General features: G+C 34.7%; 2 protein-coding genes across 3 annotated transcripts; both read right to left on the bottom strand.

Moving 5' to 3' along the window:
- Positions 1–1,869: 1,869 nt before the first annotated feature.
- LOC6644536 (protein-tyrosine sulfotransferase) lies at positions 1,870–12,309 on the bottom strand. The gene is made up of 7 exons (XM_015177901.3): positions 12,085–12,309; positions 9,974–10,104; positions 7,329–7,569; positions 7,049–7,228; positions 6,372–6,508; positions 6,145–6,305; positions 1,870–1,963 (listed from the first exon to the last, which is right to left on the bottom strand). Exons 1-7 carry the CDS (start codon positions 12,244–12,246, stop codon positions 1,932–1,934), a joined length of 1,044 nt encoding a protein of 347 aa, XP_015033387.1. The 5' UTR covers positions 12,247–12,309; the 3' UTR covers positions 1,870–1,931.
- A 24-nt stretch (positions 12,310–12,333) lies between these two features.
- Positions 12,334–24,408, bottom strand: LOC111518876. 2 transcript variants are annotated; one of them, XM_047011498.1, is made up of 2 exons: positions 24,388–24,408; positions 12,334–12,971 (listed from the first exon to the last, which is right to left on the bottom strand). In XM_047011498.1, exon 2 carries the CDS (start codon positions 12,967–12,969, stop codon positions 12,847–12,849), a length of 123 nt encoding a protein of 40 aa, XP_046867454.1. In that variant the 5' UTR covers positions 12,970–12,971; positions 24,388–24,408; the 3' UTR covers positions 12,334–12,846. The 2 variants fall into 2 exon arrangements, with proteins under 2 accessions (XP_046867454.1, XP_023032743.1); XM_023176975.2 differs by lacking the exon at positions 24,388–24,408 and adding an exon at positions 23,857–24,168.
- Positions 24,409–25,137: the final 729 nt, after the last annotated feature.

Below are 25,137 nucleotides of genomic sequence, written 5' to 3'. Positions count from 1 at the left end.
ATATGTAGAGTTATATAGTTGTTATATTTTTATTGGTTTTGTTTTATTTTTATGTCTGATTGTCTGTCAGCTGCAATTATGCTGTTTTCTTTATGCATAGGCAACTAAAACATAAGTAAATCAAAAATCAAATACACATTCAGATGGGACTGAACTACTCACATATATATGTACATCTATATGTATAAGTATATGTATATGTATATGTATATGTATGTATGTATGTTTTATTTAGCAGCAATTTATTTTATATGCGGATTAGTTTAATTAACATCCCAACATTTATTCCATTTATCATTTTGAAGCATTTCATTTGCGTTTTATTTATTGTCAGCAATTTAAAAACATTTTTTTTTTCGAGAATGCAAGGCCTATGCTATATAAATAGCAAGTAAGTACCACACCAAACTCACACACATACACACTCACACTCATACACACACACACTCACACACATACACACTCAGTGCCGGACGGACCGCTTACTTAACTTTGCCCTTTTGATTCGTAAAAATAGTTAAACTAAAATCTAAAAAACCATTCTACAAATTTAGTCTTAAAGCCTTGACGCTTTTTTGTTTTTGTTTTTCTTTTTCATTATCCTGTCCCCGTTTTTTCTTTTTTTGTTTTGCTATAATCTTTTATATATGTCACACATAATCCATTTAAAATCTATTACAACTTTTTCAATTTACATTTAGACATTTATATAGAGATTAAAATTAATTTTTACATTCAGTCAATTTATTGCAACAAAAAACAGTTTCCATTCATTTTTTTTAAATTTGAAGCTACTTTTTTTTCTTTTCTCTAATTTATTTATATATTTATGTATAATATATATTTATGTATATATATTTATGTATTTTTATATTTAAAAGCTCTCATATATTCATTCAATGTTACCCATAAAAGCTAGGAAAAAAAAACATTTTGTAGTAGGTAATAAAAAAAAAAAAGAGGACAGGGAAAGTTCAAAAATTTCACCTTAAGAAGAGATTCACAACAAAATTTCCAAAATGCATGGAAAAATTAAAAGATAAACGAAAGGAAAATAGAAATCTACAGCCCAATGGTCATCTAACAAATTAACTATATTTAGTTAAGACAATTATTTATATATATTGATAGAGAATTCTCTACATTCTCAATTTGTTTTTCTTAGTTTTTGGTGGTCTTTCGCAACTTTAGTCATCAATATTATTATTAATATTATTATTGTGGGACACGACACACAATGTGAACAGACAAATATATGTGTATGTAACTATCTCTGATCTCTATCTAACTAATCTGTTCTGAACCCATTTATACACACATACATATGATTAAGGGAATTGGATTAATGCAATGAAATATACACATATGTGTATATATATATTTTTTATATATAAATTAGAGTTTTCGTTTTTGTATGTATTTTCTATGCTTGTTCATGTTGTTTTTGTTGCTGTTGTTGTTGTTATAATGTTCACGTCGTTTGCATTGCATTCTTCCCCGTTCTCTTCTTTTGTTTTTTGCGTTTCGGGTCTCCTTTTTCCTGTTTCTGTGTGTCTCTGTGTCTACTAATTCAATGCTTGCCACGTGGCAGTCTTATGGGTATATGCGGATATCATGTATCCACCAGTGGGCCAATATCCTGATTTGCGCTCTTCTCCAGCAATGGCGGCGGCATTTGTTTTATCGTTATGACATCCTTTGCATTTGGTTGCAACAGCTGCAATGACTCTAGCCGCAATTTACGTTCCCTCTCTTGTTCCTCTTCCCTTTCGTGTTCGCTTTCATGTTCATGTTGTAGCTGCTGTTGCGGATGTTGTTTTTGTTGCTGTTGTTGTTGTTGTTGTTCCTCTGGTATCATTTTGTTAATATTATATATATTATTTGTGTTGTCCTCATTTGATTTGGTATCCATTTGCAGCACTTTCTTGGCCTTACTTTCCCACAATATTCGATTGGCTTTTAGCTAAAATATTCAAGAATTTAATACGTTTTTTGATTAATTCTGACAAATCATATATAGAAATTGATTGCTCAAAGAGTTGTTATTTTAGTTATTATTAAGTTTGTTGTCTTTGTTGTTGTTGTTGTTGTTGTTGCTGGTTTTCCTCTTCAGAATAAGAGAAATAAATAATTGATATCACAAAATAAAATGAAAACTACCAAAATTATTTACTTGTTGAAAAAAAATGTAAAAATCATTTTAAACTGAATTGGGATTATAACCAAAATCTATATAATATAAGAGTTTATATTCCAGATCTAAAAACAAAGGACGTTATTATCCTAGGAACGCAAAAAAAAAAAACACAAAAAAAAATGAAGTAAGTACATAAGTCGTCTCGCCGACACCAGTAAAATAAAAATCTCAAATTTATAATAATATATATAATCATTTACCTATGTATTTTTAAAACATTCTGTTCACATGCTTTTTACAAGCATATCTTAGTATCTCGCTCACTCAAGCATACGAGCACACTAGCGCCCCCACCAGCCAACGGCCAACTCTGGCCTTATGGAAAACTTGGCTGTTTTTAGTCTGATTTTAATCAAATTTAGTATTTTGCTGGATATTAGTATCAAATTTGAGTGTGTCAAAGGTAGAAAACTACGGGAGATAATCGAGTTTAATCAAATTGTGGGGGGCGAAAAGGGGCGTGGCAAATACATTCATCTTTACACATACAAAATGTGTACAGTTACTAAGCAAATATATACACCAAATTTGGTGTCTCTAGTTAGTATAGAGTTTGAGAAAATTGGTTTTATTTATTATGCGGGGGCGGTAGGGGGCGTTGCAAAAATTTGAAACAAACTCGATAACTGTACATATGTATTACACGAGACTACTACATACCTAACTTGGTGGCTCTAACTCTTATAGATCTAGGTGTTTATACGGACATACGGACGGACATGTCTAGATCGTCTCGGCTGTTGATGCTGATCGAGAATATATATACATTATGGGGTCGAAAAAGCATCCTTCTGCCTGTTACATACATTTTGGCGACTTTGGGTTTATGGTATAAAAAACAAATTGAGTAAAGTTCTATCCAATATTTGGAGGAATCTCCGAACGAAGGAAACTACAAACGATAAACGATTCGTTATTTATCAACCTTTCAAACTATGTATACCCATACGATAATAGTCTAAATCGATGATTCGAATCTAAATTTTCTGACGACATTCCCACTTATAAAAGATCTCATTCGACGGGTAGTCATCGATTTGGTTATACTGTGTTTATCATAAACTTTATTTACCAGATTCCCCTCCAAAGACCTTGTCATTTATTAGAATGTTTTTAAGGACTTCAAAAGACTCATATAAGATCTTTCATCTAATCTCTAAAAAAAAAAAAAAAAAACAAACTATGTATTCTATTTTATTTTTTTAGCAAGTTTTTGTTTGAACGTTTAATAATTGATTTGTTGTACATAATAATTTAAATAATTTCACGCCAACTAAATCAAATTGCAAGTCATTGAAAATGCATGAAAATTTTGCTGTCATTTTGTAAGTTTTGACACTTGAAAGTAGTAGGAGGAATATATTAAACCAAAATGTTAAACAATAATGTATTATCAAGGGCATAAACACCGAACTGTGAATACCCTTTATTATCATTCTTCTGTGCTAGAGTTTTTCTTGGTTTTCCTTCGTTTGTTTTTGCATGTTATTGTTTGGATTCTCCCAACTATTTGTTCAATTGATTGAATTTTAATGAATTTTTGTTTTTTTTTTTTGTAGAGTGTCCTTTTTGTCCTTTAGTCATCTCTCTGAGTCTGTGTCTTTAATCGATTTTGATTTATTTTTTATTTTTTTTTTTTTTGCGCATAAAGTTCATGTACAGGGTGCAATTTGCCGGCGGATTGATAAATATTATAAATGCAAAATGAGAAAAAATGCGAAAAATGTCAATTAATTAAAATATTTGCCATTAACATAAATTAAAGGCTTTTTAATGAAATTGGCGTCCTTCCAATTGATATTAATGGTGCTTGACAGCATATCAGATGCCAGATGAGGATGTCGCCGGATGGTAACATCATGGCTACATAAACTTCAATCAATCTGCCAGTTGCAGGTGCAGCAGCAGACGCAAACCCCATCTCATCTGGACTGGAGAAGCATGCGATGCCTGGGGGACCAAGTCTGCGGGTTATTAGCAGTTAACTTTCCCCCTTAACTACCTTTACCATCCTTCATGTAGTAGTACCTACATATGTACGGTGGTATGTAGGTATAAATTGTCAATTGTGGCTGGGAACCCACACACACACACACACACACATATGTAGCCTCTGCTCTTTCGTTCGTTCAGAATTTCGCAATTTCAACTGTCAAACAGAGAAATCGCAATTGTGGCAATTGGCAGATGCAAAAAAAAAAACCAGCCATAAATAAAACATTTGAAAGTCAAAGTTAAACTGAAATGGAATCGAAAAATACCTATTGTGCCTACACCTATCTCTGTCTCTGTCTCTCTCTCACTCCCTTCCGCCCCCTGTCTGTGTCTCTTGTTCTTAATTTATGAACAGTTCTCGAGTTGCAAGCGCAAATATATAACTCATCCGTACTGAACTCAACTTGACTCGACTCCAAAGACTCAACGACTCGACGACTCGTTTTCCTTCTCGAGTCTAATTAATTAACAGCTAATTTAATGCGCCGTTGGAGCAGCTGGCCGGGACACTCACACACTAACACACACACATAATTCGACAGGATGTGGATGCACAAGCAGCCCTTAAAAGAATGCCAGAAAAAGAACGAACGAACGAACGAAAAAAAGAAAATATATAATAATAATAAAAAAAACGAGGTGCCGGGTCGGATAAATAGTAAAAACGGAAACGTGGCAACATAAATGAAAGAGAGAAATCTTAGTGACTGAAAGTTAAGAGGTCATATTACCCATTTTTGCATAGAGCTTGAGGCAATTACAAATTTAAACAGTCATTGAAATTACGCCAAAGAAACTATATTAAAAGAATCTACACAACTATTTTTCCTCTCAAAATTGTTAGTACTCATGGTAAGTAGAATGAAATTATGTGCATACTTTTAGGCGGCATGTTTATTAATACCACTTCTAAGGAACGGTCTGACGGAGTGGTGGACCATTTAGCTATGTGATACGCGTAGTGTTTACCCCCTAAAGTATGCAGTAGTCTGCGGCGTGGGCCATTTGTGAAAGACATTCTCAAAGTTCTTCTTTATAGTTTTCATAAAAGGAAAATTTTCCAACTCCTTTAGGGAACAAATTGAGCCCAATTCAATTAGAATTGAATAGTGATTTTATCCTCTTTTGAATTTCATGGATTTTTTGTTTTGGTTTCTTAGGTGACCTATGCAAAGAATTGGAACAAAAAAAAAAACCTTTTTCCTGTTAACATTTTGTCTTTTATTCCTAGCTATTGTATATTTTAAGGTCTTCTTTTTCATATTCAAGTTTACCTGTTTATGCCCGAGAGAGTACAAAAACCATTTGGCTTCCTTACCCAACGTCATCATCATCATCATTATTACCGTTTTCATTCTTATCGATATGACCAGGCTGGGGCGTACATACTACAAACATATGTCAGCTCTTTCTCTCTCTCTATCTCTCTCTCTCTCTCTCTGGAGGGACCAATACCAACAACAAAAACAGCATCAAACAACAACAATACTAAAAGTAGCTGCAAGTCAAAGAAAATAGAGCAAACAAAAAAAAAAAAAGGGAAAAACAAAAAAAAAAGTGGGCTTGGGGGAGGCTAAAAAAAATATTGCAAGGGTGCAAACCGAAAAAGGCAAAGTGCAAAAAACAAACAAACACAAATCGTAGTACACACATACATAAACAGGAAGAGATATGACAAATGGGAGCAGGAACAGGAGGATGGGTGAGTAGGATGAGTATGGAAAATATGCTAGGATAACAAACCGATGAATGAAACTTGAGAGCTCGCGCTCGTGGGAGTTGGGAAAAGGTCGGGAGTTGGTTGGTTCGTTGGTTGGTTAACATGACAACGAAATCCCAATGTTTCGTGCGAGTCGGCATGTATATATCCTGGACTATCTAAACCATTTACGGAATGTGTTTGCTGCACCTTACCTTTGACGTATTATCCTCCACCCAAGCATCTGGCTTACCGTAGTCCGGCGGATTCGCATACGGATCGTAGCCCAATACAGACAACATGGGCGCTATATCGGCCATATCTCGTACAACGTCTCCGGGTATCTGGCCGACCCATTTGGACAAAGCTTCCAGATTAACTGGCTTAATCACCTGATCCGACGAACGTTCCACTCTAAAAGTGTTACATAATTTTACAATTCAACTAATTCTATTTATATACTTAGTTGTTAAAACTTACTTTGATAATGGCACACCGTTCGGTTTGTTGATAAACTCTTCATGATGTAATACCGCATCATTCCATGGCACGTCCAGAAATTTCAATATTTTACGCATCCATTCCTCCGGATGCAAAACGAGCTGCTCATAGTAAACCTGCATAACAATGAAATAAGCAAAGCAAATGGAAGATACTTGAATGCCATACACACTTTCAAAGCAAATGGTACAAAAGCCGCAATTCCACAATGTTCGTTCGTTCTATTGTAATAGAACACACGGTGAGGCACCCACAACCACACACACACACACACACACACACACATACAATATACCCTATCTCGATGTCCACTAGAAGTAGTTCAAACTGATAACACCATTTAAGGAGTAAATTCTATGCTTTTTAAGATCATCTACATTTAGGGATAAGAAATGGGTAATATTTGCCCCCAAAAGTATGCTATGGCCATCAGAAGAAGCTTAATACAGTTGTTCAAGCTATCTCTTCAAAAAGTTCGTTTTTCCAACTGTTTATTGCATACTTTAGCGGTAAACTTCCACCAATTACATTCCCAGCTTAGTCAATATTATTTTAAAATATTTTCTGTATATTGAATATGATGTATTACTTTATCATTCGGCCTTTTTGGTGGCCTTTCAATGATTCTGAGGGGAGGGGCGAGGCAAGGGACTTACCATCATACAACGGTCCTTGCCAATATCACGGCACTGTTCGTGCATCACCTCAATGGCATGGTTCCACTTCTGCATACACTGGCGGTAGCTGGTTAAATCGAAGCCGGTGATTGTCACCTTGCGAGATATAATCGAATGAACTGTCGCCCTCCCATCGCGCACCATGAATAGAAATTTTGCCTGTAACATAGAGAGACCAACCCGGTCGTATATATACATATATATGTATGTGTAACAAAGAATATGGCAAAGAGTATATATGTAGTTTGTGTATACTTACATTGGGAAATAGCTCGATTACATAGGAACCCATTTTCAGCGTCAACGGATCCTTGTTACACAAGCGCGGCGCCGGCTCACCATGTTTCGCAATGATTTCCAAGCAAAATTGTGCAATGGCACTGTTCATGACCTCTTTGGTAATGCCGGCCTCCTGCAGGCGGAGTGACTCCTTTTCGGACTTTAGCCAATGTGAACGGAGTTGTAGAATGCGCGGAATGACGCGAGTCTCCTGCCCGCAGCTGTGCAAAAGAAACCAAAGAGAGGAGAACACGATGATGATGATGATGAAACACACAAGTGTCGGGCGCTTCCAACTAGAGTCTGTGTTTATATATGGGTATTTCGCATTTCTATACTGGCTTTTTATGTATCAACAGTGAACGAACTTTCGGTTTATGATACCGACATTCACAGCAGCAGCCAAAGCAAAAGCAGGAGCAGGAGCAGGAGCAGTAGCTAACGGGAAAATCTATGTACATACATATATCCAAATTCAGTTGCCCTGATGATGCCTGTTGCAGCACTTTGTTCTCTTTTCTGATTTTCTAATGCAATCGACAAAATGGATGCGAGGAGTAAGCAAACCAACCCCCTCCCACTAGCCCTTGGCGGAAAACTCACTCAACTCAATGGTTAGAATGCCTGTAATCAAACTCGGTTTGCCAAAATTGATTACTGATTGTACAATTACCATAAATAAAATCTCGCACTTTTCTCCCCCCGCCCATAGCGTTTCTCTTGTGTTTGTATGTCTTCTCTCTCTTTCTGTGCGTGTGTGTGTGTGCGTATCTAATCAATTATGAAAATTTCGATGCGAGTCATTCACGTCTGTGGCAGAAATAGAAACATAATATTTCTCATTCAGTTTAACCAAATGTAATTGGTGAATTCATACCAAATATCAACTAGAATTTCTGTGTTTTTTTTCGAAAATTTGCACAGTTGTTGACCTCAGAAAAAAAATTAAACAATTATAATTTTCACTACAGAAACTTGAATATCTATTAAACAGTCAATTAGTAAACATTTTTTGGTTTTTCCTAAAAGTAGGCAACAAAAAGTTTTATTTGAATCGTAACCAAATTTAATCAAGCTAAACAAATCTTTAAATAACCAGAGAAAGGCTAAAGATTAAGGTATTTTCATTTTTCAAAACTTAGTTTCGGCTTTGTTTTTAATAAAATTTTACACAAAAAAAGCAATTACTTTAGATGCAACATGTTTAAATTTCTTTGTGGTTTTACTATTTAGTCTCAACATTTAATTCATCAATTTATTTTCTTAGAGCACAACAAAATACTGTTTTCATTTCACCTAAAAATATTTAGGATTAAAAGCAGCAGCGAAAAACTCAAATGATTTGTGTTTGTTTTGGCAAAAACTAATTAGTTTTCTTGCAGATAATTCGCTTGGTTTGCCCTATTGAAATGTATATTTTTGCCATTAGTACATAGTTTTATAGTTTGCATTTATTTATTTTGACTAAAGCTTTTTCATTTTAAATGGAATTGGCTTAAATAATTCCATTTATTATTCACACCTCAGCTGACAAAACTTCTGGCATTTCTATGAGATGGTGAGGACGAAAAAGAAGAACCACACACAGCAAAAAACTAACCAACGAGGAGGAACCTTTTCTACCTTGTCATGCTAATTCCTTGTCTTGGGGCCAGAAGCAAAGTTACATAAAGCCGGACCAGCCTTTCAACCAAACCACCTACCCAACCAACCACCCACCTTATTCTCCTTATCTTTGCTTGATTTCGCTTTGAATTTTTATACTCCCTACACACTATACAAATATCCCGTAAATAACAAAAAAAAATTGCTTCACTTCGCTGCGAAATAATTTAGAATTATTTAAACGAGATCTGCAAATATTTACTTAAATCTTGAGATAGTTTTCTCTTAATAAAAATCTATGAAACTAACTAAAGGGTATTTAAAGGGCGTGGCATCTAGAGTTGGCTTTTGCGAGTTTTGTCTTTTGGCGCCGCAACGGAAGTAAGTTTTTTCTCTCTCTCTCTCTCTCTCGCTCTCTCTCTCTCTCTTTCTACTCTTCTTTTTTTTTAAATAGCGGAAATTACGCTGTGCAGTCATCAGAAAAAGAGCGAGCGTGACTGCTGCTGCCATCAGAAGTAAAAAAAAAAAAAAAAAAAAAGAAAAAACAACAAATTGTTAACACAATCATAGCAACGTTGCTACAGAGCTTTTCCTCTCATACATCTCCTCCTGCGTCTCCGTCTCCGCCACCGCCCCCGCCTTGGGCTTCTGCTCCTCCTCCTGCTCACCGTTTAGCCACCATATCATCGTGATGGTGGTGGTAACGGTTAATTATTCAAGCGTAATAAAAAATTTAATAATTTAGACTATGGGCAAAAGATGTAAAAAGTCCATAGACCATCAGAAGCCATGAGTGTAAAATGGAAACAGAAACTTTATACTAAAAAAAAAAAAATTCTTAGATAAGTTCATTGCACGTTACGCCCCCTTTAATTGAGTTTGTCATTGAATTTGCATTGCACTTTTTTTACTATGTGTTCATTCCTTGACTGAAAACTCAAATATCAAGTTGAATCTGGGGTTAGAGTATAATCATTTCTACATTTCTATAGGAAGGAAAAGAGAAAATGAAAAACTTACCGCACATCAGGATGAGCATCCAACATGGCGCGCATCAATGTCGTCCCAGATCTGGGTACACCGCCTATGAATATTAATGGCATCTCACGGTTGTATGAATACTGCCGTTGATTGTCATCTGTGACGTATTTCTACAGAATGTGTGTGTGTGTGTGTGGGTGTGTGTAAGAGAAGAACAACAAAAATTGAATTAGGGAACAAAATTTTACAGGCCAAAATAATAATGATAATAACAGCTGTTACTTAAGCTCTTCCTGTTGCACTCTTTAAACGTAATAACTTTATCAAATTCAACAGACACATCGATAAAGCTTGTTATCATTCTATCAAGTAAAAATGCTCTTTGGGGCTTGTCATTGGTATTTGATCGATCTAATGACCTATTGATTTTCCCCCTCATATACACTTGTATCTCTCCCCATACCTTTTTTCCTACTCTCTACTCTTTATTATGGTCTATACTAGATAAGATATGTTGGGGTAAACAAACCTCTTTCCCCTTTCTTTCAATAAAATTGATAAGGATAAAGCGCGTAGCACAATAAATACTGGTGGAGGGGGGGACAGCAAGAGGGGAAAGTAAATTTATCAGCCAAAAATAACATTTGTTTTTTGGGGTTTTCTTAATTGAAATATAACTAAATGTGATTAATGATTTCACACTATGTCAAAAGAGCTTTAACTTGAATCGAAAACTTCTCTTATATTGAAATGGATAAGTACAAGTATAAAGTCTTGTCTATACAATCTGTTTCTCTCTCTCTCTCTTTCTCAATTTCTCAACTAAAATTTCTTGAAAATATTTGCACATCTCAATAGTGCATTCATTCGGAAGTGAAAGAGAGAGACACAGAAAGGGAAAAACAAAATTTCACACAAACTAAGACCAACAAATCTTTTGGTCGGAACTCATATTTACTGCATATAATAGTTGACCACTGCTCTAACCTTGCTACTAACAAGCTGGAAACTCGAAATGTCTATATACCAACAAAACTACGAGATGCATTTAAGAAAAAGTGATTGAAAAATATGACATAAGCAAACTAAATAAAATACATTGAAGTAGAATTGAATATGTACTGCTTACGAAATTTGTAGTTTCGCTCAATTATTTTGTAATTTCAAATTGAATTCTATTCAAATTGAACTCCAATGCAAGTTAATGTTAAAAAATCGGTTTCAATTCTCTTTTCAAACTTAGATGCATATGTCAAAACTGTTCATAAAGCTATCAAATTATAAATTAATTGGAAAATAGTTTCAACTTGGCTTTAAAATTTACAATTTGTTTGCCAACTGGGAAAATACATACAAATACATTTGTTAATTAAACATTTTTAGAACTACGCCAATGTATGTATATTGACTTTTTTATAGTCACAAATTTTGACTTTTTGTCATTTCTTTTATAATTCGAACTCGAACAAAAAGGTTTAAGTAAATATTTATGAAAATTTTTTAATTCATTTTGTTTATAATTAAATAAATGATCTACTTTAAGATATTTTGATTACCCTGGCAGCGTCTTTTCTTGTTTTGCATTAACATTTTACTATTTTCAAAGACTTCTAAAGGCAAATACAGAATCCAAAAGGATAAAGAGCTAATAGTTTATGAGTGGTTTCCGATTTATAATGATAAGATATATGTTACGTATAGCTTAATAACCGAGGCAGTTATATTCTTTGTTATGCAAATGTTTCGATCACACCTCGCATATATGTAGAATCGAAATGGAGGTAGGACGATTGCGTCATGTATGAAGAGTATGTAGCTGCTTGGTAATTCCTGGCGCTGGGATGGAGGGGGAGGGGTATGGAAAATCAGTTCTCCTCAACCCCAAACCTAATCCTCATACTTTCGAATTCTATTCTACAAAAAAAGAAAAAATTCACATTGCAAGCAGAGCTAACCGAGCTGACTTGAAAACGTTGTGTGGGCGTAACGTTTTGCTTGGTTGTTTGTAGAGTGGGCGGGCGTAGGGACACGGGGTGGGGGTCCTTTTTGGTCAGGTTTTGGTGCTTTTCGTTTGTTTGCTTGTTTATTTGTTTGGTCGGATGGTCGGTTGGATGAATGGATGGATGGATGGGTGGTCGGTTGTTACATACCTCAACGCGTACCATTTGCGAGGCAACCAATTCATTCGAGGCATCCAGCTTGAATAGACATGTTGGACGCAACTCGGTGAATTTAAATAGGAACATGGTGATGACAATGATGCCGATGAGGACCCATAGTGTCACCTTCTTGTTGCGATATGGCAGACGCATCTTAATTAACTTTTGAGCAAATGTTTTCTTCTTACAACTTCTTTTTCTTGTTTTGTTTTGTTTCGCACAAAGCAAAAATTAAATATAAATTATAATTATGAGTTGCTGTCTTGCTGCCTTTTTTTTTAATGGTGTCTTTTTGCTGTTTCCGTTTCCGTTGCTGGTTTTTGCTTTCCGTTTATTTATTTTTGCCTAGGCAAGAAGGACTTGGCCAAGTTGTACTTGGAGTTGGACCTCGTCTACTACGTCGACTACGACCGTTATGCTTCTCTTGTTCGTGTTGATGATGCTTATGGTGATGACGTTGATTGCTTTGCATTTCCTCGCCTTTATTCCTCTCTCTCTCTCTCTCTCTCTGTCTCTTTGTCCGCACAGGATCTTCTTCTTCTTGTTTTAAGCCAGGTGGTGTGAAATTAAATTCTTAAAGTTACGATCCTCCACTGTCCACTTGCCACTTTGAACTGACAACTATCAAAGTGAAATTATTATTCAAAAATGTTTCTTTTCTCTCTTGTTGTAGATTTTTCAACTGAATTCAATTTCCTTTTCTCTCTCTCTCTCTCACACACACACACACATACGCTCACTGTGTGTGTTTGCTCAGTTGTTCACAAATAGCTTCCAGCCCAGGGACTTGACGAGTTGAAATGCCAAATAGACTGGAACCAATGTTAGTGATATATACACATAATAACTCCAATTTCCAGTTATTTCCTCCGTCATAGCTGTGAAATGTAAAGAAGAAAACAAAAACAAACACACATTATAGAAGAGTAACAATGGGAAAGTCAAAAAGAAACAAAATTTATAATAAAAGACAACAAAACACCTGTTTCCTTATAGACAATGATTAATTAGAAACACAACAAACAAACTAGAATTGACAAACAACAAAAAAATAATCGATCTATGACGTGACCAAGAAACATTTTTTGATAAGAAAGAAACAAAGTGAAAAATCGGACTACAGACCCGAAAATAAAAATAAACACAGGGCATAAGCCTCTTAGTTGCCTTCCACATTTGATGTTCTCTAGTTTAAGTGCCTCGGCACTCATATTCATACACACACACACACCCCCATGTGTGTGTGTATGGAGAAGTTCTAGTCCTAGTCTCACTCTTATGTCCCTAGACGTAAACTTCTTCATTGCAAGTACAGTAAATAATGTAAATTCATCAGAGAAACTTTACAACTCTTCACTAACTAACTAATTTGAGTTGTAGGCTTAACAAATAAACACTTTAGATTACAAATCATGAAGGCCAATTCCAACTTTAAGCCTAGACTGAACATTAACTTTAACTTTCAAAACGTTAGCATACTTTTGGAGGCATTTGTCATGTCATGATTCAGTTTGGTTTTTGTATATAGCTCTCATTTGTTAGTTATTACAGAGTCTTTACTGTAGTTTTTGAGAGCTTTTGGGAGTAAATTGAAGTACTAAGAGAACCAGCAGCGCCATCCTTCAGTCTTTTTGGGCTGCCATAGACGGTTCGTTGAATGGATGGATGGATGGATGCTTCAAATGGAATGGTTCAAAAAGAGATGGTAGAGATGGAGTAACATGCACAAATACAGACGCATGACACATAGGTACATACATGACACACGCACACACACACACACACTTAACAAATCTGTCAAGTTGCAGCAATGGCAACGACAACTCAAGTGTTGCAAACGGTGTCGGCTGGTTGGAGTTGGATTGTCGGTTAAGTTTAATCTCCACAACGCTAACTAAGTGAAGATACCAGTGTTGGGTCGACCAAATGTGGTACTATTACCTGTATATGTATCTGTGTGTATGTGTACTGTTGCCAAGTGATGAAAGGTGAAAAACTATACCGTCGCACCATTTGCATTTGCCTTTTCAGTATATATATTTGAGATTACCGATACGAATACTGAATAAATCTGCATATGTCTTTCGGGTGTGCCAAAAATTAAACATTTTTTGTAGTGATTCTCAATCAGTTTTGGCTGCTTGTCTTTGTTTACTTCAACAGTTAACCACAAAATCAAATTTTAACAGCTTTAACTATTTTTTATTTAAAAGAAAACGTAAATAAAACGTCTTTAGCCAAAAGATTCACAACAAAAGTTTGCCGATTCTTATTTTTCTTTTTATAGTAACCATTTTTGGGACTAATTATGAATATTTATTGGTCTAAAGTAGCTATCGCTGTTTGTTCGAGACAAAATTTTCACTGTTTCACATATGCGGGAGAGAGGGCGGTAGGGAGTTGGGTATCTGCGTGTGACATACATTTTTCTACGACTTTAGATTATTTTTCTTCCCCCAAAAACCAGGAAAATAATAAAAAAAAAAGTCATTTCTCTCATATTTGGCATACTAAAATATGTGTGGCTTATGTGTGTGTGTGTGTGTGTGTGTCTGTGTGTGTGGGGTACACATTCATTTCTATACTATAAAGTATTTTACATGCACAATGTCTTGGAATGAGTGCAAAAACAAAAACAAAAAAACTTTTTTAGAACAAAAATTACTATTCTTACTGTCTGTGTCTCTTTCACTCTAGTTTTCTCAATCTCTCTCTCTCTCTCTCTCTCGCTTGGCCCCCACTTGTTTTCTTCTAGCAACCCCAAACAACAAGTGAAAAAGTCCTAAAAGGAAAGTTAGGGCAACGCCTTCAAGTTACCCTGCAAGCAATTTCACTCATTGAGAAATAATATCAATCCAGTTGATAAGATAACATGCTCAATATACTTTTCTCTTATGGCTAAAAGGTAAAGGGTAATACAAATATTCGATAAGCCAAAAGCGTTGCCTATTTTGTTGAATGATGAAACATGCTAAGGTGCAACATCTCTTTCTCTCTCTCTCTTTCTCTCTGCCTATTCTTCTCAGGTATCTCAGATTTGTAAGCATGTAAATTTGTTTGAGGAAAAACTAAACCATTCACCATTCACATTCAGCCCCGTCTCTAACCGAACGACTTCGGCTGGGTCTATGATTTCAAAGTACTCATTAAAGAGGGAAACTCAGCTTCATCTAGTCTAACCAAAACTAATCTCTAACATTTTTAAACATCTAAAACTTGTTCAAGCACAAATTTGTTTTGTGTAATTTGAATTGAAGTGCCCTTTGCTTAGTTTTGTACACGGTATCCCAACAATGCTTTTGCTTCAACTTGGTTAAGGTATTTTTAGTTTTCCGAAAAATCTCTTGAATTTAAATAAAAACACATGTAAGTGGCGAGGATTTAGCACTAACTACTTGAGCTATGAAGTAATTTAAAGGTATTTACATCTCATGCGATTATTTTGCATAAACATTTCAAACAAACCTCGCTCAATTTTAATTTGTGAGAACCAACAATAGACAGGCAGAGATATGTACGTTTTGTTTGTTTCACACTCCTCCACTTAAGTTTAATGGGGTTTTTGGTTTTGGCTTTGTTTTTGTTCCTGTGTGCCTATGCATATGTTGTTTCTCCAGAAGAAAAAAGATTACTGCATTGAAAAACTATAAAATGGATAGACAGAAAAAAAAAAAAACCGTCCAGGCAAAGTTAACGTAACAAAATTATAATGGAAACGAGTCGAGTTAATGGAAAAAGACACAGAGTCCCCGTCAAGTTCACTTAAATGTTAGAGAATTGACAAAACGTTTTGTTTTATTTATTGTTTAAACGATTTCTACGTGGCATGGTCAACACAATTCTGGTTTTAGTTAAAGAAGAACGTAAAGAAATTCTTGATTATGATGACTCAACCCATTGACAGTTTATCTGAGCCACAAAGAAAGGGTATATTGACTTCCACGACACGACTCTAGTTATTTTGAGTTAGTTAGGACAGTGGGTCAACACTAAAACGAACACCATTTATCTTGTGTCTTAGATAGTGCAATTTTATGTGTGGTAAAAACTAAAATGAAAATGAAATATTTGCACAGTGAAGCGAAACGCTGTTATATGAGATAAAAGAAAAAACACTAGAGGCGGAGAGGGGGCAAAAGAGGGGACCAATAGTTACCGTTAGGCATCTAAATACTAAAGCAAAAGATCGCGTGGCACCTAGCACCAAGAAAATGTGTTAATTAAAACATAACGTTTGATAATCACACAAAAACGAGAAAGAACGAGATATAAACATCTAATAATTCAATTTGTCCCCTCATAGGTGAATAAACTTAAAACATGAATAAATAAAAGAAAGCCAAAACTCTTCCAAGAGTTCAGTTTTGAAACTTTGTCTCGAAAATTAGTTTGACAAACCAAATATTGCTAACAACAAAATCCTTTTTCAAAGCTTCAATTTCAGACTGAATGAGAGATCAAAGAACATTTGTAAACTTGTTAAAATAAGCAAAATAAGTTCAGCCAGTTGCCAACTTTTTAAGTAATCTTTTGAAAAGTGTTGAAAATATCTCTGATTATGACACCCGAAACTAACGGTAAATACATTTTTGTTTCAACATGCAACTGCATTCAGTTCAGGATCAATAAGAAGCTTATACTGAAAGCCATTCAAAGGCGACTCTCGAGTTCTGAAAGACATTTTTACTTAAGAGCGGAGGGCGAGAACTGAATGGACGGTTTTGACATGAAAAACAAAAACAAAAAATGTTGTCTGCTCTTTGCAATGGCTTAAATATGTAAAAATCTAGCAAAGTGACTTTAAAATTGATTTGATTTGGCAAACAGAAACTACAAGTACATCAAGTATACGACCCACCCCCAACCACTTTTAATATTTGTACTCTTGGCCAAAACAATTTGTACTAATTGTTCAATTTTTGGCCCATATTTTGGCTTTTTGCTTCAGTTTTAATACAATCTCAAAATAAATTGTCAATTAAAAGAGAAAAAGTAATTAACACCCCAGCAAAAGCAGCTGGCAAAAAAAACCAGATATCAAAAAAATACATACATATATGTATATATATATATATAAAAACCAAAGAGAGTCATTGAACTCTAAACTGATTCTGGTCTTTGGTTCTGCAAGTGTCTTTTTGGGAGAGAGAGAGAGGGAGACAGAGAGACAGAGGCGAATTAGGGACAGAGACATCTTCTCTGGAAATGATCCCTCACTATGGGCAGGAAACTCTGAAAGTGGATCACTATTTGGCATTCCTTTTGACCAGATGGATCTTAAGCTATCAATTGAAATGTAATTTTTGATTGTTTTGTATTTCTAAAACATTATAATCCAGCCCTGCATAAAAACATATACACATGTAAACGGATTGAATTCAGAAATATATATTGAAACAATTGGCTCGATGTCGATGTCAGCAAAAAATACAACTAAACACACGAGGCAAAAACAAAAAGAAAACCCGACTTTGAAATTGTGCAACAATGTCTACACAAACTGTGAAAACTGCAAACTGCATTGTTGGCAAAATTGGTAGGAACGGGTAACAGGGAACGGAAATGGTTCGGTGGTTTGGCGGTTCGGTGGGTGGGAGGGAGGAATGCGTGCATGCGCGCTCGCCGTTTTCTATGGTGGGGTGAAAAGAATTGATAAGCACACTAGATGATTTTTTTTGTTTTTTGCTTTTCTTTTCTTTTGCCTTTACTTTTCTTTTTCAATTCTATTTTTTTTTCTTTCTTTTTTTATTTATTATGTCATTTACAATTTGAAGTTCAGTCGTTTCATCGGGTTATCAACTTAGCTTGACAAAAGAGCTTACGTGTCGCTGGGAATTTCTCGTTATTTGAAAAGCCATTAAAACAAACTTGGCTCATCCTCTTTAGGACTCTTCTCTCTCCCTCTCCCACTCGCTCATTCTCTCTCTCTCTCTCTCTCTCTCTCTCTGTCCCTCTTACTCTCTCACTCCCACACGCACTTACTTATTTCTCCTTCGTAGGAATTTTTGTCGTTCAACTTTTTAATAGAGCGTAGCAGAAGTTGACTTACACAGTATCTCCCCTCCCCCTCCAATTTTACCACTCCATCGCCTACTACTGCTCTTGCTTCTTTTTTCATCCTGACATTCATTTGCTAGGCAATTTGTTCGTTTGGCTGATTGCCTTGGCCAAGAGTAGAAAAACACCACAAAAAGAGATAATAGGAAAAATTTACAAATTTTGCATATTTCGTTTAATTTTCATTTATTATTTTATTTGAATATATATTTCTCCATACCCAAATGGGTGTAAACTGGCGTGTGTGTGTGTGCCTGAGTGTGTGAATGATAAATGCGTAAATGCTTTTTCGTTATTGCGTCAGAGGATTTTCAAAATTGGCCATGGAAATTTATATACACTTGCCAATTCAAGCTATGCGCTCCATGTGAGTATATTCAAAAACGGTATTCATGCTGAAATGACTGGTAAAACGAATTCGGGTACTTCGATTGAGTACTCGTACAACATTCACATTCAAGGAATGTTATTCGGAAAGTAATTCGAATACAAGAATATTCGAAAGTAAAGTAAAATAAAAAAAATAACATTTATTCCTTTCTACTCATTTACGTTTTTGAAGGTCGAATGTACATATTCAACTGTATTCATTTCGTCATCACTACATTCAATTAACATTCAATACGCGTGCGTTTAGCTCTTTGTTTCTTATTTTATACATTCGAAAATATTCAAATATATTCAATTGTAATCACTTGTATTCAAATATTTAAACAACAGCAAATTGTCAGCGGAATAACTTAAATAGACTTGTTTACTCAAGTGGATTTAATTGAATAATTCTATAGGCAAGAGTGTTTAAAATTCGGCATACACCTGAATACTTTGAAAAAAGTAAACCGATTCTTTTGTTTTTTATATCTTTTCTGCAGTTTCGGCTTTCTTTCTGTTATTGCTTTTGTCTGGGAAACGAATTACCGGAAAAAGCAACAGGTAAAGGTTAAAATATGCTAATACAACAATGCTGAAATTTCCCATCCACATATATACACATATATGTATAACTGGCCAAATGGTTGACGAAAACCCCAAAAAAAAAAAAAATTGTATAATCCACTCTTTTAGTTCAATTCCAAAGACGAAACAAAAAAAAAACATTTCCCAGGGTGAAGGAGGAGAGCTCAAATTGTTATATTTTCTACACATTTTGCATAGACGAGATGAATTTTTGAGATTATAATTAGTCTTATCAAGGTTTTTGTATTAGCCCTCACCCTGTTCGCCTGTCACGCTCTAAAACGCTTTACTGTAAAACTTTTGAATTCAAACGAATACAAATCTACTGAAAGAGTTATTCGAACCATCCTATGGTGGTTTATGGAAAAACCAACCAATTGGTGGTCAAAATTCTTTCAATCGAAACAATTTTTAATCAACTTGGCTAAAAATCGTCGTAGTCTTTTCCTATAACTTAAAATTGTTCGCCCCCTGGAATGAGGAAACTAAAAGGTAACAAATCTGTTTTTTTATAGATGGATTGCTCCCTTTTCCACTCTTTCCAGGTATTCAATTTATATTTCCACAGTTTGCCACTTTTCAGTTAGAATAACCTCCAAATCTGAACATTTGGTCCGTTTCTTTCTTTAGTTTACAAACAAAAGAATTTTAATCTGTGGGTCTTAATTTTTGTCAGCAAAAAAAAAAGTATTCCTTTAATTTTATTGAGAAATTTAATTGTAGATTAAAATAAAACTCAGATTCTAAACGGGTTTCCGAGAAAATTAACAGAAAGATAAACGAAGTTTTCTTTGTTTCGAAATGTGGAAATAAATCTCTGCTAGTGATTAAAGATTGATTCGCAATTTGTTCAACAGTTTAAAAAACTTAATGCAAAAAGGTAAAACATTGAAGGGAAAACTTTTAACTTTCAATCAATCAGTTAGCACAAGCACAGACACTGGGCCAGTACATGTCGGCCAGTCACTGGGTGTGAATCAAGTTTGTATAATTGAATTTTCCTATTAGTTTTATGATTTAATAGCCGAAGCGTATAACGAACACATGAGGCACAAACTCTTTTTTGTTTAATTTCATGCAGTTGAGCACAGAGAAAAAACGTTAAGAGAGAAAGAGGAAGGGAACGAGAAGAAAGACAGAGTGGAAGGGAGGGAGGTACACATCTAATAAGGGCACTTTTGGGCCACTTGTTTCTTGAAATTGAAAACCATGAAACGCATTTAAAAGATGAAGTGACAACTGGCATACTGATGATATCACACACACACACATATGGTGTATGGTGGAGGGGGGGTTCTTGGGGCAGGGGAGAGGTGAAGTGAAACAGAGTGTATAAATATAACAAGTGCCAAGTGAAATATGTACATAAAATAAGCCAACAAACAGTGAAAGAAAGACAGCCAACAGAGAGATAGAGAGATAGAGAGACAGTCTCTCTAGTGAAAGAGAAGTTAGGAGAATGGTGACAGAAGTGAGTGCGGGGGAGGAGGAGGCCAAAAAGGAGTTTTTGTTTGTTTGCAAGCTGTTCTTGTGGCAGCTGCGACTAATTGTTGATGGGTAGAAATATTTTAAACGTGGGGGGGGGGGATGAGAGAAACGGAGAGAAAGGGACCGAGGAGGAGTTAGTTGACAGACAGGACGCAAGAGGTCTCCCTGCGAAAAGTGCAACAAACTTTGAGAAACACACACAAAACTAAAACACACACACACACACACAAAGAAAACTACAGCCGAATAATGTATACCCTTTAATGTATGATCTAAAAGTTAAGCAAACTCTAAGAATTTTTCGAGAAAACCTTTTTAACTTATCTTATCGCTCATATCATCTTTTAACTAGTCTTAACACAGACATTTATATATATTGTTATTAAGTAATAAAAATATTTATAATTTATTTATTTCAATGGCAAATAAAGGTCATGAAATAAAACAATTTTTATCATTTTCATTATTAACTAGCAAATTTGTTTGTTAGTGGACCGAAAATCTTAAAAATCTCTTTCTTTCTTTCTTTCTCTTCCAACATGATAGATTTCCCTTTCTTAAATCAAAGACCTTGATCTTCCTGTGATTCAGCGATTGAAACAAGATTTCCATCTAACTAAAACCGTTTCTAGAACAGTCATATAATACAGTTGTACAATCTCAAAATCGAAATTTGGAAAAAACTAAAAAGAAAATTTAACTCACTCTCTCTTTAATTTAACTCACTCTCTTTCGTTTGATTTAAATGAAATATTTTAATAAGCTAATCAACTTAATAATAATCTAACTAAAGGCTAGATTAGCTAGTTACATTTTTGATTAGCTACTACATTGCTTTATATATATACATATACAGTGAAACCTCGATATAACGAACTTCGTTATAACGAAAAACCCAATATAACGAATTTTTTGTTAAGTCCCTTGAAAGGACTAAGGTTTTACATTTCAGTACCTATAGCGAATCAATAGATATAACGAATAATTTTGCGATCCCCCTCAGATTCGTTATATCGAGGTTTCACTGTATATATAATTTGGCAGTGTGTGTAGCTCGTCGTTTATATATGTTCACTTAGGAAGCCGCGTCAAACATAGAAAATGCCGAAAGAGAAAAAACTTGCTTGAATTTTTTAATTTTTTTTGCATTATGCATACAACTTGTGTGTCTCTCTTTCTCTCTCTCTTTTTCAGTGTGTTGTATGTGTGTGTGTGTGCTGCAACTACAGCTGCAGCATCATCATGCTGCCGGCAAAGGGCGCTTCATTTGTTTGCCACCAAAACGCAAACGCCGCGGCGTATCCACCAAACGTTTGCCTTTAAGCAACATTCGTTATACTTTTGATTTTTATTCACTATATGCAACAAAAAAAGAAAAAGGAACAAGGAAAACCAAACAGGGTATTTCAGAGAGGTAAGGACTTTCGTTCCCAGAGAGTATTCAAGGGTATAGAAGGGTCTATTAACTATGTCGCCAACAGTGTTATGAATCAACATTTCATCGTATCAGTTTGGAATTCATCTATAGAACATTTCCGATCTCGTATATCTCAATGTCCTGAAGGACTTTTCCTGAGCTGATAATGCCAGTCGATGTCAATCAATATGTTCTGCAATCTGGCAAAAGGTCTTGCCAAATTAGTCCAAATGAAACTGATAATCTACAAGTAGATTAAAAATCTCCTGTAATAATTATATTTGACATTATATGTATATTTAATATTTTTACACTCATTATTTAGTTAATGATTATTGGATTATTGGTCTTTATAGCTAATGGACAAAACCTTGAATCACAATTGCTCTAATAATAATGATAATTTCCGTATGCATAAGTAAATCAATTACATATCCAATATACAAATATATATATTTTTTAATTGCTAAATATGTACATATGTAGTTATACATTTAAATAATGAGCGAATGCAAATGATTCGTAGTTCCGTTGAATTTCTCAATCGTGACATGAAATCGTTTTCATATCAACAGCTGTTCCATACAATTGAACAACTAGACGGGAATACCCTTAACTTTACCCCTTTACCCTTGCACCTTGCACCTCCCCGAGGCAAAACCAAATCAAATGATGACGATCATGATGGTGATGATGATGAAGAAACACGCAAAGTGTATTGAAATTGAAGTGGCAAAAGGAGAAAATTGAAGTCGCAGTCGAACTCGACGTCGACGTCGAAATAAAACCGCAAATATGAAGATGACTGCGCGGCACAGTGCAAAAAACTCTTTGATAAATTACAAAAATTCAACCTAGCAGTGATAACAAGTTGTTTCTCTTTTTAGATTCATGTTTCACACAGCAAAGCGGGCAAATTATTCAAAATTAATAACTCAAAAATGATCTTGAACCTGTTTTTGGCCAATTGTCTATATAGTAATTTCAAAACGATTGCAGATATTCAACTAATCCTATCAGAATGTTAAATTAAGATGAATTAATTGAATATTTCAAATTAATTTCATTACATTTTGTAAGTTTTTTAACATGTTTTTCAACATTTTTTGAGACTCTCGAAAAATAATTTGGAATAATTGAATCTTACATACTTTACTCTCACATTATGTTAATAATTTTTATTTTTTTGTGTATTAATATATTTGGTAGAACCTTTGAAATAAAATGAATTTAAAACAAACAAACAAAATAATTTATCGAATACAGCAACTTAAAGAAATTTATTGTTTATTTATTTGCGTAACTTGAAGTGAAAGAAAGAATTAATAAGCCTTTTGTTCATTTCTATAAACGTTGTTTTAGCTGCTTTCTTTCTTTAATATTAGAATACACTTTTTGCTGTTAATTTAAACAGTTTTTAAGCACAAAGAGGCAAGGCAAAAGTATGTGAAAATATTTTCTTGGAATTTTAAGATGAAAGGGAATAAAAACAAACGTTAAATTATGATTTTTACAACCAACATTATTTAGAGCAAACTATGACCACTGTGCGACACCAACAACAACAACAACAGCAACAGGAACGACCACAAACAATTTTTGCTTAGATGACGTAGGCTCTCCCCAAGCCGCCTTTCACCCTTCCCCTTTCACTCCAGCAACTAACCATCGACACACTGAAAACAGTTGAAACGAAAGTAGAAGAAAAAAAACAGAAGTAGAAGTAGAAGAAGAAGAAGCGTTCAAACACTTTCGTATACCCAAATTTGTTTACTAACCATCATTAAATAGTTTATAATATTGAGAAAAATATATTTTAGGGGGGGTTGGGGGGGTATATTTACTCGTTTTGATTTGATTTCGTTGCCGCTGCTATCGATATTATTCATTAATCATTATTCTTCGTCGGCTGCTGCTGCTATCAAGAAGGAATCGAACTTTTGTTGTTGCACGTCTCTTGGCCCTCTGGTATCGATGGCGCGCTCGGGTGGATGGAGGGAGGGTTTTGGTGGGGGGAGGAGGAGGATTCTTCCAAGTGTTTGCACTTGTTGTACAATTCAGAATTCCTTCACTAACACACACGCACACGGAGAGACGCTAACGCACTGAAACTCACACACACGCAAAGAAGACGAGCCAAACTTTTCTTTTCTTTCCTTTTTCTTTTTTTTTTTTGTTAATTTTTATTAAACTGCAAAAACAAAAAAAAATCACCACAAAGTCAGGCAATATCAATCATTTATTTTTGGTGTTGGAAACAAATAAAAAAAACACATACACTCAGCCACATACACATTAACAAAATAAGCCAACAAGAACAACTATTAACAATATTTATCAACAAATTACAAATCCATCACAGAAAAAACACGCACACGTCTGACTTTTGGATGCCGCTGATAAACACTGAAAGAAAAAATGTTGAAAAAAAAATTCCAGATATGACAATAACATAGCAAACATTTGGAGTAGTTATTTAGAGCACGGTAACCCAATAGTCATTTGTTGAAACTGCTAAATTGTTCTAAACTGCAATGCAGTTGTTTATTAATTGAACTTGCATTTGCATTTGAGTTTTATTTAATTTTCATTATCCGAAATGTGTCCATTGAGTTCTTTAAGATTAGTTTTTAAATATTTCAACAGCTGTATATCACCAGAGATGACGGTCAAATAGCTAAATTAACAGCACTAAATGTTATCGATAGCTGATAATGAGAATATGCGCATCACTTGCGTTTTGAAAACTCACCCACACAATAGCAACAACAACAACATGTCCGTAAAGTTAGCGAAGATGTTAAGTTTGAGTTAGCGACGGTCCTCTGATAACCTTCTGTTAACTTATTTGGAATTTTTAATTTATCATTTTTTCTTTATTTACTAACTTTTTTGGATGAAATAAACTTTTATTTTATTAAGCGAATCAAAATCTATAAATTTAACTAGTTTTTTGAGGGTTTTAAAAGTTTCTAGTATTGAAAATATGCACTGGAAAAATCAGCTCCCACAAACAATGCACTATACGCCATAATGAGCGCCTTATATTCAAGAATGTCTTCAAAAAGTTTTATTAAAATCTACTGAGCAGTTTTTGAGAAAAACGCCACCTATGCTCCATACAA

This window comes from Drosophila willistoni, assembly GCF_018902025.1.
Source record: "Drosophila willistoni isolate 14030-0811.24 chromosome XL unlocalized genomic scaffold, UCI_dwil_1.1 Seg142, whole genome shotgun sequence".
NCBI lineage: Eukaryota > Metazoa > Arthropoda > Insecta > Diptera > Drosophilidae > Drosophila > Drosophila willistoni.
Note: the sequence above shows the minus strand (reverse complement) of the source record. Positions and strands in the feature narration are given on the sequence as shown.

What these genes read in the sequence shown, in the direction of transcription:
- LOC111518876 (XM_047011498.1), bottom strand. Translation starts at nt 12,969, where the DNA reads ATGACGGAGGAAATAACTGGAAATTGGAGTTATTATGTGTATATATCA.
- LOC6644536 (XM_015177901.3), bottom strand. Translation starts at nt 12,246, where the DNA reads ATGCGTCTGCCATATCGCAACAAGAAGGTGACACTATGGGTCCTCATC. An exon ending in GATGCTCATCCTGATGTGCG is followed by an intron (nt 7,570 to 9,973) that starts GTAAGTTTTTCA and finishes TCTTTTGCACAG; the next exon opens with CTGCGGGCAGGAGACTCGCG. An exon ending in AACGGTGTGCCATTATCAAA is followed by an intron (nt 6,306 to 6,371) that starts GTAAGTTTTAAC and finishes TAACACTTTTAG; the next exon opens with AGTGGAACGTTCGTCGGATC.